We start from the raw sequence: 23,594 nt of genomic DNA on the forward strand, positions 1-23,594 counted from the left end.
AGTATTACTAGTATATTCGGCCGTACAAATGCGCTTCACACCAGTTTTGTACTGCGAGGAAACTGATCCATGCATAGGTACTATTTTTAGTTGGGCTATTAAAACCTTCAAAAGTGACGACGCTTAAAAAAAATTAAATATATTTTTTGTTCTTTGTTATTAGATCGTGTAGTTTAGTCAAACCCTTTTCATCCATGTTCCATATCGCACCATAACTAAAATAAATTTAAATTATACTGTGATATCAATAATTTAATACTTCGTAGTTATTTCAAACACTCGACAATGGTAATAACCAAATAACCTGGTATTTAGATAAATAAAATTATCCGAATACTTACTAAGCAAATTAATTGCAATTTCATGTTTGTGTTTATTACACAGTTTTTGATCGTTTATTTAAAACAGTTTGACGACGAATCGTTGTTTAAGTTTGACATAAATATTAATTATTGATTACAGTGACGTCCTGTGGGGGTGGGCAAGGCAGGCACTATATAGGGGCGGCACATTATAAAAGGCGGCAAATAAAGGAACGAATACGAATATTACAACTTTTGAGAATAGTGGCGGTTATCCATGAAGCAGACGGTCCAGTTGCTTCGTTAAAAAGTACCGAGGTAAAATTTTTAACAAGAGGAGCTCCAAACCTGTCAGCGCCTCAGACCTTCATGTATCCAAAATCGTCGCTGTTTAAGAATATGTTTCAGTCAAATGCTCTTATTCCTAGTAGATGGTGTGTGTGTCATTTTTTTTTTGTAATGTTTGTTGCACTTGTCTGTTTAAGCCGAAAATAAATGATGCTGGGAAGGTACCTAAAAATATCATACAATTTGGGACTAAAAATGAAAGGGGTGGCATTCTAAGTCTGCCTTAGGGTGGCAATTTTTCTAGGGACATCACTGATTGATTAACGATAACGTGTTGGCTTTTAATTGTGGGTGCCGGGTTCGAATGTTATTTTTTCAATGTGTCTTTGGACCTAGAGTATGGACCTAGTAGGTAGAGCAAATGGTTAATATCAGTTTTTCTTGGATGTAACGTTTATGAAATGTAATCTAATATTTGAGTGCTATTAATGAGATTACTTTTAGTTTAGTTAATCAGTAGTTTATAAGCTCCACGATAGGTGGTATTAATTTATACTATATTATATTCATGACTTAAGATATATTATAATATATGTCACTCGTAATGGATATCAGTAGTAATAAATATTCTAATACACACAAACCGAATGCTTTATCGAAACATATGATATAATAATAATAATATAATGGGATACATGTGTGGAATTTATAATACCTACATCAAATAGTATTAATTCAATCATTTCAAATAGAAAACGATGAATGTTATGTTTCATGGAATGTTCCCCGTACTTACAAGTAAACTTGAAACTAATTATCGTTAAAATAGGTGCCTATGACTTCCGACTATGCCAACTCAAGTAGAAAGCCGATACATTCACAACGACTGGTCTTACTTTTTCCGCTCCTCCCGTTGTTGTCTATGGATGATCTGTCATTGCCTGTCATTGTTCTATAGAGTACTCATACTGACGCGTCTGTCATATTGTATATCACACAGGGAATGGTTTGATTTGGATAGATGAGTTACATGATAAATGATACACTAGCATTAACACACATTCTACAAATGTAATGCATAGATCAATGCTACATATTTTTCGGAAATCGATATTAGGTACCACCGGTTTTTGTATGAAGGACTAGTCTGACTTCGACAGCTGATGAATAACAGAAATGTATATTATTTATAAATAACACTGATAGTTAATATATTTAATTTGAGATTTTTTTATAATTCAATTTGAAACGAGAAAGCGCAAGCAATCTGGGATCTAATTTTGACAGCTGAAAAGTGGACCACTCGTTGTTTGTGCAAAAAGTTATGCTCAGGCTTTATTAATCTAAAGATGGCGGTGCTTTACTATATCACAGCCACCGGGTGATTTAGTGAGACGCCTCAATATATTGTTTGATCTCATATTTAACTATTCATGTATTATTAAGTAAATATAATATGTATAATTTTGCATTGAAACAGGCATTGCTATAAATAATTCCTATACACCTGCGAATCGCAAATGCTACTACAATGTACCTGTACTGATTTACATATTATACCAAACCATATTCATAAGAAAAATGAGACTATGCTATCCCGCGCCGATTTTTTCGCACTCAAGATCAAAAATTCAGCTAGCCCACTGTATTAACTTTGCAACAGGAAAAAATATATATAAAATATTCTCTCTATCCTAATTTTCGCGCTAAAAATCTCTCGCGCAAACTTTCGCCTCTGCCGGCGATAATATAAAGTTTTTGCATCATTTTGGCGCCATTTACGTTCTTTTACTTCACTTGGCGCGTCATTAGAATTTTCCAACGCCTGAAAGCTATTTCCCACTTCTCTTATACAAAAAGTGGTTTTCCTACACATATAATAGCAGGAATAGCCTTTTGCTTAATTTTTCTAAATAAAAATAAGCATAATATCTATCATAATATTGTGACAACTTAAACGAGGTATTTCAATCGGACTTAATAATTGACGAGTTGGATAGAATATGAGTTTAAGTACTAAAATCGTTTAGATCTGCGACTATGTGTGTGTGTGTGTTGCATTTCTGATAAATCATATAATTGCGCAAGGAAAATGACAAAGAGACACAGCACGAGTATTGCAGCTAAAGCGCAGCCCAAACTTAGGTGCTTGTCACGGTGCTTGTCGCCTGCTGTCACGGGCTGCCGCTACGGGGGAAAAGTGTGTAATGTCGTTGTTCTTAGTGTTTAAAATGTTATCAGACTGATGCTCCCATCACGTAGCACATTTTGAACCTTTAAATGAACATTTTCAGTTGGAAAAATCTGCCGTAATCATTAAAACAGGAATGAAGGAATTTCACGCTGAACTGCACTACATCGGCACCTGCATGACGTTTCGAACGTTTTTATCATATTCCACATGCCTGCATTTTTCAAATATCATTTCAAAATCACGTTTTTTTGTTTTTAGCGGTTGGCACTGTGTATCTTCGATAAGAACGTTGTCTATTATCTATGGTCTGCAAGTTGGGCTCTATTATTTATGAATGTCATGCCGCATGTATTTTAACGTACGCACACGTAGAAACGTTAAATTAATAATTGAAATTAGCATGAATAATTAACAATAATTCAAATTACTAATACATTATAGTAGGCACTTTTCATCAGTGTCATTCTTCAGTGAATTAACGAGATGGTGCACGTTCAAAATATTCTGCGAAATGACGAAACCATAGACTAAATTTTCACCGTGACAGCGTGGAAGTAGGCGACATGCACCTCAATGTGGGTTGCGCTTAACTGCAATCCTAAATCAAGTCAAGTGCTTATGGCTATTGTTTAACCCATTTTCACTTTCATATTATATTTATGCTTCGTCTTAATAAAGAAGATCTCATCCAACGTCTTTGATATTTGTAAAAACAAATTATTCTTGTTCTAAATAAACTGTCTTGTTTGAAGTTTTAATTAAAAAGCCTTCAATTTATTTGACAAAGTATAATATATAAAAACAGTTGTTAAATGGCTGACCATGTAATGAAAACAGTCCCAGTGATATAACAAGACGTCTCGCGTTAACAAATTTATTTTGGCGAGCGCCCTCCGCTTGAGGCGGCTGCCTCTTTAATTAAATGTCAGAGGCTCGTAAAGGCGTTTTCATATTTCTTCGTTAGCGATATAAATGGAGGCCGTAATTAAAATATATTTAGTTGGGCTTAAAGTCGGCCTCCTGGTGCGGCTCGTGGCTCCCTCTTGATGGCCGACTCTAAATCATTTCAGGCTTAAGGGCGATGTCATCAAAAATTGTGATTTCATAGAGACATCTATTACACGATTTGCAAAGCATATACGAAAAATCATATTGGAATATCATTCCAATTCAAAGAACCTTCGAGTCATCTTAACTAGATGTCTCCGTATTAAAAATCGATGAAAAAATCGAAAAACCGGTGTTATAATTACAGTTGTTATTTAAACAATGGTTTTATACATCTATATAACATATTGCATTTTATTTCAATCGAACTGTCTTCATATTTTTATAAAAATAATGAAAATCGACCTAGTAATAATAATTATATGAATGTAACTGAATAGTCCAGATTCTGGATTTTATAGTCATTCTAATGAATATATTATTGTACAATGTCCTAAAATTATATGATATTATGGAATAATATTTAAATTTAATATTTGATTGCCTATCAAGTTGGTGATAATAATATTTTTTATGTATATTGTCTATGGTATTTGCATGACATTTGGTATATCATAATACTCTGTACATAACCTAAAATATTTCGTGTTTCACTCAATTTCAAAGTTTGACTTAATATTGTTCTACAGTATCATAATTATTATCCATGTTGTACATATTTAAAATATTTGCGTGGCAAAAAATTATCAGAAATATTAAAACCAACAAAATCTTGAATTTATTTTCAGGTAAGATTAATTCATACTAATAATATTGTTATGTATCAAATATCAAAATTTTACGTTTGTTTGTGAGTTACCAAAATACGTTTTATTTTTATAAGGTAGGTAGCATGTTAATCGTGTATTAATATTTCCAGGCAACGAGCAGCTAATTGAGTTATGCCCATTTGAATGGAATAATGAAATTGAAATCGATGAACCCTTTATTGATTCAAATTTATCATCAAACTCTTAGAGTCACCGATGAAACATTAGATATGGTATCATAAGATCAGATACCTCCTACTTCAGGTATGTTCAGAATCGTTGAATTTATTTATATATTGCATAGTAAATCACTATTAAGCTCACAATGGCCGAGCGGCTTATAATATTGAGGGTCCCAGGTTCAAATTCTGGGTCTGGCCATGCGTATTGTTTTTAATTATTGGAGTCAGAATATGGACCTATTAGATTGAGCAAGTGGTTAACTTCCATTTTCTCGTGAAAACAAAAAATCTCTTGTGATCTTATTAAAATCGGACATGGCCAAAAAATAGTATAATGTCGCAGTTCTATTATTATTTATTTGGTATTATGTATGAGATAAATTAATTGACAATGAAGCTTTGTTACAAATATATTACTCATAGGTACATATACTTAATTACAATAATACCTATATTTTATGATTATTTATTACAATTTATAATTATGTATCATTTATAGGTGGATACCGTTCATGATGCTGCTGAATACAAAGCCATTCAGGACAAAGGGAAAAAGAAAAAGGGGTGTTTTTGCAGTTGCCGGAATCGAACCGTACCACGATTTTAGATAGGAATTCAACAGTAATCCACAGTGGAGACTATAAGTACCTGTTTACCATGACTGATAATGATAGGAAGGCTTGAAAGAAAAAGAATCTTGGTGTACAATGTTTTTTATTTATTATAAAACAATTTATATCAGGACATAATTTAATGTTACATTCGTCATTGCTAATATTTTAATAGACAACCATTCTTTATATAATATATACATTCATAATGAAATATATAGATAAATTCGCTTCATTACAATTTACATAATTTGTCTTTATTTCTGACTATTGCACTGTGTACCTAATATTTTTGTCTACAATTATTTATGTCTGTATTATGCCAATATGTTCGATAATTATCAACCTATTCAGTTCTTCACAGTAACTGTTCACACTTATGGGTAACTTTCTTGAGATTTCATCACTGTTGTCGAAGAATAGCTGAATGTTAAGAGTCAGAGGTAAGTTGTTGCCAGTGCTGTGTCAGTATTCATGAATCTTTGAAAGAAGCGGTTGGCAATTTTGGCGACTATGGAATCTGCTACCTTGAGTAGCCCCCCTCCCTCTGGATTGGGGAGACGAAGATGATGATAACTGGCATGGTGGCAATTTGCAGAACAGATTCTTTACCAGAAAAAGTGCAGTTCACAATGTGATCCATGTCCAATTGATGTTAGGTGTCGTTTGCCTATAATGTTCATAGAGACTATTTTTACTTATGTATAACAGTCTTGTACATAGTCTGCTCTATCAGGGTGATGGTGTATTATGCAATTGATGATTTTGCACCCATCATCAGTGTTTGCCATATTCTCCACAATGAGATGTATGATTTACTCCGAGGGATGGGCAGCAGAAGCCATAGGTAGAATGACATTTTGTTGGCTACGCAACCTCTATCAGTCTCACTGTCCAAAGCGTCAGGGATCTGATATGACGAACTTAGGATAGGCAGCCGGAGGTGTATTGCAAATCGCTCGCCAACCTTTAATACTAGTCTTATGAAAAATCAGTCTTTGCATAGTCTTTTCACATAGATTGACTAGATGAAATAACAACTCAATGTGTATTCTTGGAGCTCTTCAAGTCTTGCAGATTTTTTTTCTCATGTTACATTAGGCAATGTTCATACAGAATATAATAACATAATTTCTTACTATAATAGTGATGCGACAGTGCTATAAAAACAATATTTTGGTAATTTCGCTTACGCGATGACTGCAAATAAGTCGGTACAGGCAATTTGAATGTACATACACATTCAATTCGGTTTGATAAGATCCGATGATCGCATAAGTAAAATTACACCATTATATCTTTATAAATTTAAAATACACACAAACGACAAAAAAAAATAATAGTAATACATGAAGTAATAAAAAAAATACACAAATACACAATACACAACAATGCCCGCCTATACTATCTCGATTTATACATTTTGCTTATTATATCAATTATTTCATGATACGTGTAAACTTCATATATAAAGAATTTTCCTCGGGTACACAAAGAGGCGAGCATCAATGTGAATTATGAAATTATATGTAAGTATTATAATTTTGTTCAGACTGGAATCGATGATAATAAAATTTATGAGTATTTCACATTCACAAAGCTGTGGACAGACAGGGACGACAATGAATATACTACAATTTCATTGAAACAATAGTCAGGTGCTGTATAACATTATGGGTATAATTCAACGTTAGAATGCATCAAAATATTTCTTGTGGGAATATATTATATAATATCGGCAAATATGAATATGTTTCGGTACTACATGCCCACCATCATTTATGGCACTACAACGGGTCTTGACCTCCTTCAAAAACTTCTTTCATCCTGAACAAACGAGTGCAGTCTCTCCATTTTCATATGCCACATGATCTTTTCGCCTTTATAAAAACCACATATCCATAGCTTCTGTTTATATTATCCATGTTATGGATTTTTCATGCGACAGTATCTTCCGCTGACTGCTCTAGCCCGTTATCAAATAAAAATTTTGAATAGCATGATATGCTTGATTTTTTCATCTCATATTTCAGTGAAACTTTTAGTATTCCTTTTCTAGGACTAGGTGGCCACTGTAATGTGCCAATCAGTAAATTCTGTGTGTCCTTAGCCAAGATGTACTGATTGGAATGTCATATCTTCACTTATATAATAATTTTTTTCTTCTTCTGATGTCATAATCAGGTTGACTTGGAACAGACTAATCAGATTGAAATTCTCATGAGGCATCTGCAGTATGTGGCCTGTTACTCAAAGCTCAGTATACAGTTACTCTAATCCTTCATAAAGTGCTATAACGGGCTACCAGCACCGTCAGAATGAAAGCGTCGAATAGGCAGTATTTGGTTCTTTAAGACGTTCACAATATAACACAACGTTCAGTACATATTTTTTGCGGTTTTCCTAGGTAGATAGGCAGGGCTTTTATTATAAGAGAATCTGTAAACTCCATAGTTAAAACCCCTGCCTATCTACCTAGAAAAACCGCAAAAAATATGAACTGAATTCACGTTACAACACTTGTATTAGACACTGTTACAGCCGCTATCTACCCAAAAATCTAACTATTCCACCAAGCAATATCAAACCAACACTAACTAACTAACATTAGGTATCTATCGACACAACTTCCGTACCTAACTTTCGAAAGCAATGGAAAACTGTAAACAATAAAAATCAATGTCAAAAAAAGTGCGATGTTGCCAGTTAGCAACGTTGCCACATCTGCATAGATAATAAAATATTCTGTGAATGCCTACTAACCGCCACGTATCTACATACGAGGTAGGTACCTATTATTCATGCGAACTAGAATCTAATACAGATGACAGTTATTTCGGTATCGCACGTTATTGCCGCTAGAGGCAGCACGTCCTTGACGACTGTATTTAATTGGAAATTAGTAAATAACATAATAAATATAAATTAAAATATTACGTTAAATATACCTAAAAAGTAAGAAAAATATATTGAACAGGCTCACGTATTCGCTTGATGCAATTAATGAAAATTGAACATTTTTATTTTTCGTAAAAATCGATTGATTTTAGATTGAAAAAAAAACATTAAAACTATAATTAATTGACAAAAGAGATTCGCCAGTTCCAAGAAAACTTATTAAACAATGTTAAATCGATAATTTTGTTTCAAGAAATTACTTGGAACAATAAATATTTATTTTAGTAAAACCCTTATTTTTAGCCGTTTTTTCAAATTTGTCGCTTTCTCTTTGAAATAAAAAAATATATTTTATTTTTCCCATTGTATTTAGATAGGTATCGATCGATTAAAATATGTTTAAAGCTTTAATTTGATAATGAATTTCTATGCCTCTCCCCCTTAAAAGACAGAGTGTGTCCGTCGCCCATTTATGACAAACTAGTTTTTATGCGAGGCTTATCTAGGACTTTTATGATAAATACTTCAAGCTGTTATATATTATTACAGTGACAATGTAATAAATATACAAAACTTTTATAGGGTTGAGTAATCTCGTAATTTAAAGCATATTCATATAAGTAAGTAACAGTTTAATAATATAAGCGTTTGGGAAATCAGATGTGTATTTTTGGTGACATGTAACACATAATTTATTTTTTCACACGAATTGTTCTCGATTAGATTCGAACCACCAATTGTTCGGTTATCAGTCGAACGCACTACATTTACGCCACAGTATGATATGTATAATCGAGTCGTAGTATCCAAAAATGATAAAAAGTGGTAAAAATATAAGTGGATTTCTATAAATCATAAGTTGTAAGATGTGCCATTTTCACAACTAAACATTTATCTTAAATACTCCAATTTCCTGCGCTTTTTGTATATAATATCAGCTGTAGCTGCTTCTTTGCAATAACTTTTTTTTTTATTATTATTTCCACGAAATTTTAACCATCTGTATATTATAATATTCTGAAAACACTGGAACTTTTTACGTGATGTCTCGTTTATAGTGTCTCTCGCATTGTCATATTCGTAAATCTTCTCTTTTCAGGAGATATTAGAGTGAGGTGTGGTTTTGTATTTAACTATTTTGTACCCAGATGTCTACACAAATTTCATTCTGCTAAATATTTAGTGATCGATTATCTTCTGTATTAACAATAATTGTATATACCTAAGCGGCTAGATATAATATTATTTCACGGCTATATAGTTTTAGATTTAGAAACGTAATGACAATTTTAGTTAATATCACGGACACCAACAATTATCCAAGATGATTAGCAATAATAACAACAAATTTCCATAAATTTTATTGTCTCAGACCCAGGACGAGCCATAACCATATTGTGTGAAAATAACAATTGATGGTTCAATTTTATAGCTGCGATCACTACGTTGAATTGCGAATAACGTTTCCGTTGATGACTGTATTCAAATGAGGTGACCACAGCTCGGTTTCTCTTATCAAGCTCGTTAATGTTAACGAGGAAGCTTGGCAGCATCACGCCTATATTACTGAAGCTACAGATTACAACTAGGGTTTGCAATCCCATGATCGTGTAATGCCGATTTTTTAAAAATGAAATTTCATCTCTTGGGGTTGCTGCCAAAATTTGATAATTTAGGTAATTAAAGTTAACAACGAATTATTTGTCTATAATATATTTTAATTATGTATGATAGAAAAATATATTGAAGATGTACATGAAGCATAAATAAATTAGTATAGATAGTGCCTGATTTTAGAGGCATGTCAAACTTTCAAATTGCATCACTCCATAAAATGATTTCGAGACTTAGCAAATTTTAGCAGTAATTCCACAATTTGTGATTTAGCAGTGTCACAAAAATTATCACGATTTCATTCGGCTGTTACTCAAAAACTACTTAAACGATTTTAATCAAACTTGCACAGGTTATAGATTAAATTGAACTACGGCTTTGAAGTTACAAGATAAAACTTCTTTGAAATAAAAGACTACGTAAAGTTGTCCGATAGCAGCGGTGGTATGATGAGGTGAGTTGCACCTAGACCCTTTGTCTATCTCGTTAATAAATCAATTGTCTCAATCTTAGAATGTGAACAAATACAAACGAAATAAAATATTATCATTAAAAAGAAAACAAAAAGTTTCACTTCTGTCTCGTGTGCGTATCACAAACATATTTTTTTTTACAAAACCCTCGTATTGAAAACGTTGGAATCCTTGGGTTTCAGGTTTACTTGCTAACTTTCGTTTGTCAAAAAATAGATTTTTTTATTGCCACTTGGCCTGGCGACAACTCAATAACTCTGTTCAACCAAATCACTTCAGATATTGACATATTCCACCTACGTGAGAATGAGTATAGGATTGCATTGTTTTATAAATCCTTAAAATAGGGTCTGCATTGTTCATTCTGTGTACTTCCTTGTATTTAATTTATAATGATTGTATTTACAATATTGTTCTACTGTTTAATAACTTAATACTGATATATTTCTTTTTTAATATAATACTGTTTTAATAATATTTCTTTTTTTCTAAATAATATCATGTTATGATCGTTTTTATCAATTATTTACAATGTTCATTATTATGTAAAAAAAATGAACCCTGTCAACTGTAAACTTTATTGTATGTTTTTTGTCAGTATATTATTATTGTGTTACTCCACCAAACTGGTTCCTACCATACACAAAGAAAATTAAAAAGAAAAAGATTTCATCTGACCCGGGAAAGAAATAATATTTTTCCCACTACCCCGGGATTGAGAGTTCCATTGCAGAAAGACCACCCCTAACTACAGCCTATTATAGACTCGGTATACCATAAGAACGGGTACATTGTAATATAGATGAAATACTTCCCTAAACATAATATATTTTTTATCAACGGTGTATAGGTACTGTAGATTAACCATCTAAATAATATGATACGGTTAGTACCAAATTTTCATATATTATTCTATCCTTATCGTGATGTCAAATAATGCTTGCTGACTTTAAAAGATATGCCAAATTACTTGCAGAATAAAATTATATAGCAGAATATTGTTAAGATGAATGATATCAAAACGTTTTTAACACAATATTATGTGCATAGGATTCTAAGGAATATTATTCGCCTACAATTCTTCACGCATAATATTACTATATATTTAAAAAAAATACTTCAATACCTTCATATGGATTTATAAATAATGGTATTATAACTTTAGAATTTAGTATATAGAATGAAATATTTATTAGTAAATAATTACAAGATAAAAAGAACTTTTTATATACCATGTTTTTTAATTTTCTGTTGAATCATATAAACTTGACAATTCTATGTATTAATAAATATAGAATACTGAAATGTCATTTTGATATTTCATATTGATTTCCATAGTAACGCACGTATATATTAATAATTTAGTTGCTAGGGCCCACTTAGCTACCAATAATAGTGAGTAGTAAATATTACGAGTACCTTTAACGATTTTTTTCCGAAACATACAAAACAGAATTAACTGAAAATGAATTCAATTTTGCTTAAAGTTGACCTAAAGTATTTAAAAAATGCATTCCCGTCGTGTTCTGATATATTCTAAACGTTTTAAATGTCTAGATAATCGGGAAGTCAGTTAAAAATCTTGAACAAACATGAAAAAAATCTGTACGGGACAAACAAGAATACGAGCTTATAAAAACATCGTAAAATAAAGTTCACATTAATTTATGAAACAAAAGTTTTAGGCATACATAGACAATGCAATTAAGAGGCAATTACTATTATTCTGACAAAACAATATTTGTATACAATTTCAAAGATATATACATGAAAGTACAGGATTAAGCGTCCTAAAATTTAATATACTATTCATGTAACAAATTGTAATAATAAGTTGAAATCTACACCCACGATGGCCGCGTGGCTTAAGCGCTGGTCTATAATGTCGAGGGTCCCAGGTTCGAATCCTTTGGCAAGTACACATATTGTTTTTCAGTTTGTGTATGAGCCAGAGTATGGACCTAATAGATTGAGCAAGTGGCTGACATCCTTTTCTTGTAAAAATAAAATCTGTTAATACAAAACCTCCACTCTGTGGAGGCCCATATGGTCCTATTAGGATCGGACATGGTCGAAAGAAAAAAGAAAATAAATGTACACATAATCATTGGGGATGAAATTTATAACAATCCATAAAAGTATCATTATAAATGAAAACTGTCATATTTATTAAAAATATTTTATTGGTATGCGTCGCTGAAATTTGTAATAATTGTGGGCGAAGAATGTTCCGAATACCATGGGAAAGGCAAAACATTAAAAACACATAGTATAGCATGTATCCAAAAATATATTTTGATTTTTTTTAAATTTGTATTTTATCGCTGGTGGTAGAATTCAAATGACAGATCTATCAATACCAAACACAACGCGCTAACCTATGTGTAAATTGGTAAAATTAGTATGGAATGCATATATTATATTTCTTTATTTTAAAACACCATATGCACATACGGAAAATTAATTATATTAATAATATGTTATGCTCTCATTATGCATAATTTATGCGACTAATTATTTAAGTTTCGAATCACCAATGAGAGATTATCATTAACATTTAATAATGATAACCTCTTATTGAAAATTACATCAAACACAATTGAGATGCTGAATAGAAAAAGGGCTTAAGTAAAATTGGGGAGTTCTACTGTGACAGTAATTTTAGGATTTTCGATTCCGTCTTTAACATGACACCAATAATTATCGTTTCGATTTGACGATAATCATCGAGTGTGTCCAATTAAAATGTTTGTGCGTTTTTCTCAATACTACCTATAGCTTAAACTCTTACATTACTCGATCACTACCCATCTACATAATAATATAATCAAAGTAAAAAAATCCAGGCGCGCACACAGGAAGACGAAAATCTTAAAATAATGTGTTTTTTTTTTTATTATTTTCATTGAATTCCATATTTACCCCCCTCCCCTACTGTTACTTAAAACCTTTCAGCTCTTCAACCGCGAATTACTGCACTTATTCTTATTACATTCCCTCTACCCAGACACTCCCCACTTTGAGACTAGCAATAATCACCTGGCCTGCAGGTATAACTAAGGGTATGCATCTATGAGTTATTGCGAGATGTCACATCCACAAGTTGTCAATTGCGCGTGGCTTAAGAGCTATAATTATTAGGATTGTCAGCATCCACGCTGGCTTGTCTTTTAGATTTAGACATGATGCATCAGCATATTAAACCAAACATTAGATGCCCCAGATAGTTGCACAACTTATGAAGTCTTCCAGTGGCCACCCGTTCAGAAGGTGTTCGACTGCCAAATCTTTCGGGCCACGATCCTCAGTTATGAGGTCCTGGCGAAGAATAAGAAATAGTAATGTTCCGTCTGCCTAAATAATTTGTATTTTTTTCCTTTTGGGGGGGGGGTTTGGACCCGAAACCCCCTCCCCTTATGTGTACACCTGAAAATATCACATTTGATTAAACATTTTTGCTTAATTTTCTATACAAAAGCTTTAAAACTGGTATTTATGAAAAATATTATTTTCTAGGTTTTCACCGTTAATAATACTTAATAAAAGTAGTAGAGCTAGTCTCAAATCTGGTGTCTTTCGTACGTGTGACCATAAGATTCTCAGCATTCGCTTTCAGCATCATATTTCAAAAGCGTTTAACCTCTGCCTTTCTCTGTATTGTTTTTATAAACATTGTACTAATATTTTATAATATGGTTTTCGAAAGAAAAATCCAAAAACTATTAGTAGCGGATTGTGTCGTGGAAAGGTGCATGTTGGTAATAACGCGGAAAGACCACATAATAAACCATTACCATACTATTATTCATACGTCCTTGTCCTGAAATGAAACTGCACGAGACTAGCAACCATGCACCTTGTTGCCGAAAGAAAGTGTTTAGAAAATAGAATAAAAAATCTTGACTAAAATTTCTTTACCGTCGTTTATCGTTAGCGATATGCAGTAGTATCTTCTGTACCCTTGTACTGAAATTCTGCCAAAACAGTGGATTTAGGGGTTGAAAGTGATGAATCAATGCCGTGTCCACATTGGCAATCTCATTAAATTTCATGATAATTATCATATTTATATGACTTTATATAATTATTTTAATCGACATTTAATGAGGTTGCCAGCAACTTGTTGCCAATGTGGACACCGCTTGAGGGGGATCGAAATTATTACATCCTCTTTAATAACAAACTTTTTTAAATGCCTCAATGTTTATCTTAGTTGACATCAAGTCGACGTCGTCAATTTGACCCGTGTGTGATTGGACAAACAGCTCCGCTTGATAAGATCGGTTTTCGAGAAATTATGACCGTATTGATGGACGGTGAGGATTTTCAGATTTTATCATGTCATTACGAAAAATGCACGATGACAGTCTACAAAAGAAATGCAATAATCTGATTTTTTTCTGTCAATTAATTTGACACTCATGTTGACAAGAAAATTTGAATCTGAACTTCCTGGTGACGATACCTATAACTTACACCCTGTCACTATTCATTAGTTTAATGATACCAATTATCCTTCGCGTTATATTTAATGCAGTGGCAACACTGGCAACCCTAATAATGAATGACAATGCCTTCTGACGTATATTATATATCATTATGCCTCTGACATGGCGCCTACATGCACGCCGTTCCTCGTTTGTCGAACTCGATCGCAATGATAATAATAATTATTATTATCATTACTGCGGATTGTGTCTCGTGTCGTGAATTACGGCAGTCGACAACGTGCTGCGAGTGTGTGCTGACAACCCCGATTAATCGCATGTTATAATGATGTCTTTTAGCGCCACGCTGGCTGGCATCTGGCGTCGCTTTGCTCAACTAAAATAATAATACTCGCGCCAAATTTGCTGTCAATAATAATTTTCAAACCCTTCGCAATTTTGTAAATAGGTACATCTAAATAAAAGTAAGAATATAGATTTCAATAAATAATAATATACTGTAAATTTCAAATTAAAATATAAGGAAAATATTATCAACTTCGTTTCAACTTTATACAACTTGCTACACTCTAAATATATTTAAGGGATTGAAAATTTAAAGGGTAGCTACAAGTGTCATAATATAAGTAAAAAATATATTAATAGCTTTCACATATATATTTATACGTGAGAAAATCATAAAAAAAATATTTAACTACGTTACATAATATAATATGTAAAGTTTAAACATTATCTGCTCTCAATAAAAGTATCTGGAATACACTCACTTTACATTAGTATTTTTAATCTTTAATCTTTAGCTCTTCTATTATTCTCCTACATTATCCTATATCTTGATATTTTTCGGTTATGTTATGACTACGATCATGCAGGAAATTATCATCTACATGCATATTATATCCATGTTATAAAACATTGGATAAGGAAACCATGAACAAACAGGGAAAATGATTTAAGATAGAAGTGACTTATATACGTCAAAAAAATTAAACCAATCGTGCCTTGGAGAAACGTACTAATAGGAAAATAGTTTGATCAGTGCCACGGACGAGTTAACTCGCCAAAGCATGTATATCTTGTCAGGCCACGGACGATTTTACTCGCGGGATCTTGTAAACGTTATAACTTCTGAATGAACTGTTTGTGTATATTTTCTAAACAATATTTATCATTTTAGTGTGAAAATATTCACGTTAAACTCGAGAAACATGTTGATTTGGTAAATTTTTACAAATATTTGTCATTCTGTTCCTATTTCTTATTTTTAAGGGATTTATTTTATTCCAAAAATAGCTGGCCTACAAGTGCCCACCTAGTAAAAATTGGCTGGCAGTGATAAGGTTAAGAATAATTTTCGTAAAGAGTTTAAATATAGCCATCAAAGAAATCTCTTTTGGGTGCGCTCTAAAATAAGCTTATATGAAACTCCTTAAGGCTTCCATTTAATGAAACCATATTTGAAATTAATACTACGCAATATTGTAGTTGTTTGGTATTTTAATTTAGTATGACGTCCAACTAAGTACTAAGTTTAATTATATGTGGACACATAATTGATTAATAAACACAGAACTGTATTAATGGTAGTTTATCATATGCACTTGTGCATTGTATTACGTCATGTTGAGGATGTACTATATATTTAGATAATATTAATTTAGTTGTCTATGTTAATTTAGTATTTAATAGCTTTACGCCATTCTCGGAAAAAAAGTATACATGGAACGATTATTCAATTGAGAAATTATTTGTGAACAACTTGATTAAAAGGTTTGATATCGACTGCTCATTATATCTAATACAATATTATGATAAGTTAGAGTGATGAGTATTTAATTATCGTCGGAGATCGTTAGATCTATTTTATGTTTATAATAATGTTATTATAATATATTTGAACGTAGAATGTAATATATAAGATATTTTAATTCTTAGATAGCTTAGCTTGTCTCATGATGAATCTTAGAAGCTTACTTACACGTAGAGCTATAGAAGTGATGTGTGAGTGAAAAGTCAAACGTTACAACAAAAGCCTTCACCCCAGAGTGAAGCTTTGACATCATATTTGACATCCTACATGAGTATTTACACGTACATTTAAAATGATTAAAAGTTGATATTAAATACCTAAGTATAAATAAAGACAAAGCGAAATGTTATTCGGGTTGCCTCCATATTCCGACATTTTAATATAAACGCAAGAAATCATCAGCAATATAAAGATAAGAACCTCATACAAATGAAATCAGGGTTCTCTTTCCGTTTTGACTCATCTGCACCTTTGCGACATAAAACTTCATTTACTACAAACATCGCTGCCCCACAAGGGGGAGGCTGGCAGGGCTCTAGCCTAGGAAGGCGAGGCAAGTCAACCAGATAAGTGAGATAAACACACATAACAAATTTCCTTTAATAGTAATTGCTTTAAGCTATTTTCCGTCAATAATGTTATTAATTAAAAACATGTGGTTGTACGATACAATTTTTATTTGTTTATCGATACTCGATAACTACTTCATAATTCAAATGCATGTATTAAAATATACAAAGAAAAAACAAAATATTTCTACACATTAATTTTACCGCGTACACCATTTGGAAAACGCTACTGTAGAGTATCACACTTCATTTATCGTTCGCGATAGGTAGGGGGGCCCGCCAAAGATCCTAGCCTAGGGGCTCGCTTCAGGATGTGGGGGCCATAACTACAAACCTCTCAATAAAAATCAGTCGATAGCTCACCGGCTAAAAACGACCAACAAATGGCTTCGATTCCAAAATATCATAAATTATGTACACATCGAACCTTTTCGAATTGACTTAAAATCATATCTTGTAATATGGTAAATCATTACTACAGAGCAAGTTTAACATACCTACTAATTAATATTTTTCTTTCATTTTTTTTTCTAGTGTGAACCCGGACTAGGTGCGAGTGTAATGTACAATTTATTGTACAACCCTCCACAAAAACTGCTCCTGTTGGCCGGTTGCAGCACAGTTTGTACCACGGTCGCCGAAGCTGCCAAGATGTGGAACCTTATGGTGGTAAGTGATAAATATCATTTAATTTTATCTTTCAAACTTTCGTAGAATAATTAATATAAGCGAGAGTTATGATGAAATACTGCATAACTTTCAACGCTTCTACGCCGTAGATGGTCTACGATATTATATTTTGAATGTTGTTTTAAATTCTAAACCGCATACGGTTTCAGTCTATGGCCTCTAAGTCATATACTAAATGGCGCAATGCAACTACATAACTGACAGTTGCAATATAATTATATATATTTATTATCGCTACCTATGCAATCATTTATATTAGAATCAATTATTTATCGGTATATCTTGCTACACTTTTTTTGCTAACCGTATTGAATTTAGCACACTCACTTTGGCTCTATATGCAGACATAGGTAACAGAGCCGTTGTCATAATGTTAAAAACGAAGAATTTTACGAGTATAGCGTATTGAAGTAGTATATATTGAATAGTAAGTAGGTAACTACTTTGATTTAATAAACAAAAACCGATTGCCAATAGTAGTTCGATTTGGAAGAACGCTGATGAGTAGGTATTAAGATGCCAATAGTTAAAGTTTGTCGTCATTAATACGTCACCTCGTAGCATAGTGGATAATGCGCTGATTGGGGTGTAAACCCAGAAGATGCAGGTTCGATTCCTGCCAGGTGTCTTACTTTTTTCAAAAAGATTTTTTCTATTGTTTATATTATATTTTCTTAGAAGTGTTTTTCAAATGTATTGAACTAAATTAAATGTGTTTTTGTTGTTGTTTATTATTGACGATTTTTTTTTGCCACAAATGACGAAATCGATTCATCGTAAAAATTAAAAGGGGGTCTCGAAACAGTTCAAACTGGTCATACGATTATTGAGTTATACCAAAATGTAAAATGTTACTTTAATTTGACCAGTCAGTGTGACGAAATAAAAATTATACACAACATAATATGCAAATTTATTTTATTAGTCCGTTTGATAATTTAAAATGTAAAATGTATTATAGACTCCTCTTTTATTTCCATCATTATACTGTCCTGCTAAGTAAAAAGGCAGTGTTTTTTGGTTTGAGTGAATTAAGAACACAAGTTTTAAACCAGATCTTCTCTTATATTATGTAAAATTATTGGATTATTTTGACATAATCTTTGAATATTCACTGTATATTTAACGATTATGTCAAAACAAAAGTTTCCATAATACGTATAATAGAAAATGTAGTTTAAAAATTGTGCGCTCATTTCACTAAAACGAAAAACATTGTCTTTTTACTTAACAAGGTAGTATATATAGCATAGAGTTATTTTCAATTAGAATTTACATTGGCAATAAATTTTGACCAATACCTAAATATATTTCTTCATTGTCTTTGAGCAGAATAAGACGTAATGAGCTACAAAGAAACTTCTCGGTTGTACATTGTAATAGAAATAATTGACTCGGAAGATCTTGGGCACTATACGACTAATTTAATGGATACATCTGTATGTAAGTATCTCAGAAGATAATTAACTAACCTCTCAACTGTGCACAGCTAATTATCGAAGTTAATGTTCTGAAAATCGTGTTTCTTAATGAATGTAAAGACTGGCGGGTACAATGTATTGCCAATATATATATATATATTGCCAATTAGTATCATCGTCTCCAATATTATTGAAATATAAAAAATAGCAGAGTTTGGAAACAATTTTTCGCATAGTTTTCTAGGCGACATAAATAAAACAACATAACATTAATGTTTTTAAATATAGACGTGCATAATTAATTATCATGTATATATTAGTGAATAAGATCTACATGTTATTTCGATTTTTAGTTGAGTAATCAACTTTTCAGAGGGTATGTAATAGTCAATTGTCAAATGAATTATCTAAACATCAATACTATCGTACATGATGAAATTTGAATTTAAATTCTAACGAATAGTAAAGTTGAAGTGTTTGTAAAAAGTCCTGCCTGATAGATCATTAGATACCTAATCAGTAATCACTAATAATACATTAAATATGCATACAGCCCACGGTGGCCGCACGGCTTAAGTGTTGGACTATAACGCCGTGGGTCCCAGGCTCGAATCCTGGGTCTGGCAAGTACACATATCGTTTTTCAATTTGTGGATGTCAGGGTATGGATCTAATAGGTTCAGCAAGTGGCTGACATCCATTTCTCGTAAAAAACAAAATCTGTCAATACAAACTTCTACTCTGTGGGAGGCCCATATGATCCTATTAGGATCGGACATGGTCGAAAAAAAATGCATACAAATCTCGACATTAAAACAATAACCCTGGGTAACGTATTGGGAAATTAATGGAGTATAACTACTAATGAGAAATGTCAATAATATAACTACCTATTGAATGTATTATTAGTGATTAGGTATCTAATGATGTATTAGATAGGGTTTTTTACAAACACTTCAACTATTCCTCATTTTTTTGTGAATTTTTTTATTGTGATCCTTGATTTAATAGGTAGATGATATTGTTTTTACCTGCGTACCTTGTATTAATTTATTATATAAATTAGAATTAACTGTATTCGTTGTCAGTATGTATTTACCATTGGTGAGTGCGCACAGTGCCTGAAGATGCCGAAAGGCGAAACTCGGGTCACAGAAAACGACTCAATTGGAATAGTTATAAACTTGAATCCATTAGAATTTAAATATTAAAAGTTTGCGTCTAAATATTTAATAAATACCTAAACGCAGTAATCGTATTTTTTCAACTAACTTTATCGTTTTAATGTTATATTTTTTTTTATTCAATTGGAAATAATATCATTAATTCAATAATTAACACAATCACTGATGACCTTTTAATTACCACATTTAAATAACACGTTAACTATATCTAATGGCCAAGTACCTACTCCAAACGCGCCAGTCCGCGGTGTTAGCACTAGTTTATATGGTAGGTTTTTTTTCTTTTATGATGTCAACTATCAAATTCATTGATGGTGTAAATGCATTGTACTATTAATAATTAAATAAATCACAATATTTAGTATGTACCAATTCCACTTTTTTAAGTATTATTCTGGACCGGTTTATAGTTGACAATGTGCCTCAGAAGCGGACAAAACTGGTTTATAATAATATTAAAAATGTGGAATTAAATAGTACTTACTATTGTAAGTTATTTCATTATTAATATTATGTCAGTAATATTTTCTCACTCAGTAAATAAAGCAAGTTTGCTAATTTGACAATACTCTTTCTGTGTCAAAATATCGTTTCGTTCGTTTGATCGAAGGCATTATTTATAAAGAATTAAAACTTTACAAAAAACTGTATGCTTGCTTGAATGGTTTAGCTTCCAAGATCTTTAAAAAATGTTTACGTCATAAACAGTCACAAATAATATGTCAAACATGTTTATCAGTCATATCGAAAAGAGAAAACAATTATTGCGCCTATAGACAATTCGTCATTTTTCAGTTTCGATCTGCCAATTTATAAAATGTTATTTTTCCTCTGTCTTATCTAATAATCATCATCAGAAGCGCGACGATCAAGAATAGGTCGTGGCTTCATACAAAAACTCTTTCCGCCTGTCAATATTTTCCAGTTTTCCATGTAAACGGCACTTAATATCAGCGATTTTTTAGCCTTACTCTTATTCTGTGTCCTATTTGATTTTTTGATATTACTCGTTCTGTCGGTTCATTATCGTTCATACGATAACTTCTTCTTCTTGGTCATATACACGAGGCTGAAGATCGTGACCACTTTTAACTTTGCCATCCTTTGAGCGACCAAGACTTTCCATCCTTCTCGATCTTCCGCTTCTTTCAGCTCTTTCACTTGGTCGCTTCAACGCGCAGACGCTCTTTCTCTGCTTCGCCTTCCCTGGAGGCCACCCAAAACTACCAGTTTCTCCAGGTTGTCCAGTCCACGCCGGAAAATATGTCCATAAAACTCCAGAATTCGTCTCAGACATATTGTCGATAGTCGTTCCTTTATCTTCAGTCTCTGAATGATTGACTAGTTCGTCCTGTGCTCCATCCAAGAAATACGAAGCATTCGACGCCAACACCACATCTCAAAGCCTTTAATTGCCTTCCGCTCCCTTGCCTTATGTATATTATACGATATACACGATCTAAATTCTAGCCAATATGGTCTTCCAATCGAAATTGTTTGAACTGCTCTGCAATTTGAAAAAAAAAATCACACAAAATAAAAGATTAAAAATGTATGCTGACAGTATTATACAAACGGTAAATAAATAAATAATCGTCATGAGGTTTGACATTCATGGCAACACTGGCGGTATTTCAATGCGAAAATAATAAATCGAAAATCACGAAGCTTTTTTCATCATGCCGAGGCAGAAAAAAGTAAATTCCCGGCCACGCATTTCACCGAGAGATTGAAATTTTCCTCAGTTATTGGACATGCTATGATATATCTGGGAAAACATTTGTCATCCTCGCATATTTTATTCGATTTTATTCATACGGAAATAGAGATAAGTCTTATTTTCGCGATTTTTGTGCACTCGGAATAGCTTCTAACAACGAAAACATGCCGACTAAACATGTTATAATTTACTACATCATATTTCCAGCCTGTATTTTTTATATTCTACTTCTTTCATCTATCGTACATTACCAATGATATTTTCAAATATACGAAATTGCTATCATAATAAGATTTCTCATCTTAAAGTTTATTATTTATTTGTATAATATGTAGTTTATACAGGACTTTTTTTCAAACCTGGGATTACAGGATTAGTATTTAAAATTTAATGGAAGGTCGGAAGGTCGGAAGGTATAAAAAAGAACTCTGTCTAGATAAACGTACCAAATCAGGAGGATCATAAGACTGACACAGATTCTGCAAATTAGACATTTCTCTATATTAGTTTTCTGGAGAATACGAAATTAGTTTATTGATTGTCGGAGATTTCGAGAAGTCAACATTATAATCAAATTACCTCTTCTCAATTTACGCTAAAAATGTCATCTGAATATTTAAGACACTGCATTCAGTATCAAATTTCATAATCATCTTATGCCAGTATTTATTTTAAATTCCGGTTGCGATCGACAGCTTAGCCTAGTGACAATTTCTTGAAATCTCAAGAATCTCATTGATGATTTCTCGAGAAATATGAATTTTCAAAACTTTTGAATTAAATCACAAGATTAGATTATTCATCTTTTCTGATTAATTCTCAAGAATTTGCGAGACGAGATTTATCATTTATAACCTCCTCTATCTGCATATAGCTAAATAAATGACGATAGGGATAAAGCCGAGCCGTGGATAATGCTGTCAGGTGACCAAATAATCTGAATCACAATCCTCAGTCATGAGATTCTAAATGAAGAAGAATTTCCAACCGTGATTCCAATTCCAGGATCTCATTATTATTATTTTTTTTATCTAAATTCATTTGCTGCTGACTAGATAATGATTTTTTATTTACCACCTTTAAAATGCACGTTAATTACATCGATCGACCGCCTGATCATTACGCGCCAGGTGCGTTTTCAGCATCCAACGTATTAAATTGTCATTAAACGTAAATGATGGAGCTAGGTAAAGTTTAGTGTTGGGCTTTCAATAAAATTAGTTACCTAATTATAAATTTCATCATATCAAAACCAAATGCCGCCTATTCGACGCTTGCATTTTGACGGTGCTGCTCTATAGTAGCGAATAATGATACCTTACAAAGGCTCAGAGCAACCGTATACTGAGCTTTGAAAACAGATATTTGCAACGGATACTGTGTGTTCGGTGGATGACTTTAGGAGCAACGAGGAGATAAGCGAATACACCAAG

The 23,594-nt window shown here is 32.4% G+C and overlaps 1 protein-coding gene and 1 long non-coding RNA gene across 2 annotated transcripts in view; both read left to right on the forward strand.

Moving 5' to 3' along the window:
• GABA-B-R1 (gamma-aminobutyric acid type B receptor subunit 1) overlaps window positions 1-23,594 on the forward strand; it is a 615,543-nt gene that overhangs the window by 458,336 nt on the left and 133,613 nt on the right. The window contains exon 5 of the mRNA XM_085946509.1: window positions 17,681-17,815. Within this exon, the coding sequence (XP_085802635.1) occupies window positions 17,681-17,815 (135 nt within the window). The remainder of the gene's footprint in view (window positions 1-17,680; window positions 17,816-23,594) is intronic.
• On the forward strand, window positions 4,359-5,584 carry LOC147071691 (uncharacterized). The gene is made up of 3 exons (XR_015070581.1): window positions 4,359-4,520; window positions 4,652-4,805; window positions 5,223-5,584. It is a non-coding gene; the product is annotated as an uncharacterized LOC147071691 (long non-coding RNA).

This window comes from Rhyacophila brunnea, unplaced genomic scaffold (assembly GCF_057557595.1).
Source record: "Rhyacophila brunnea isolate RB1 unplaced genomic scaffold, BYU_Rbru_1.0 scaffold_2, whole genome shotgun sequence".
NCBI lineage: Eukaryota > Metazoa > Arthropoda > Insecta > Trichoptera > Rhyacophilidae > Rhyacophila > Rhyacophila brunnea.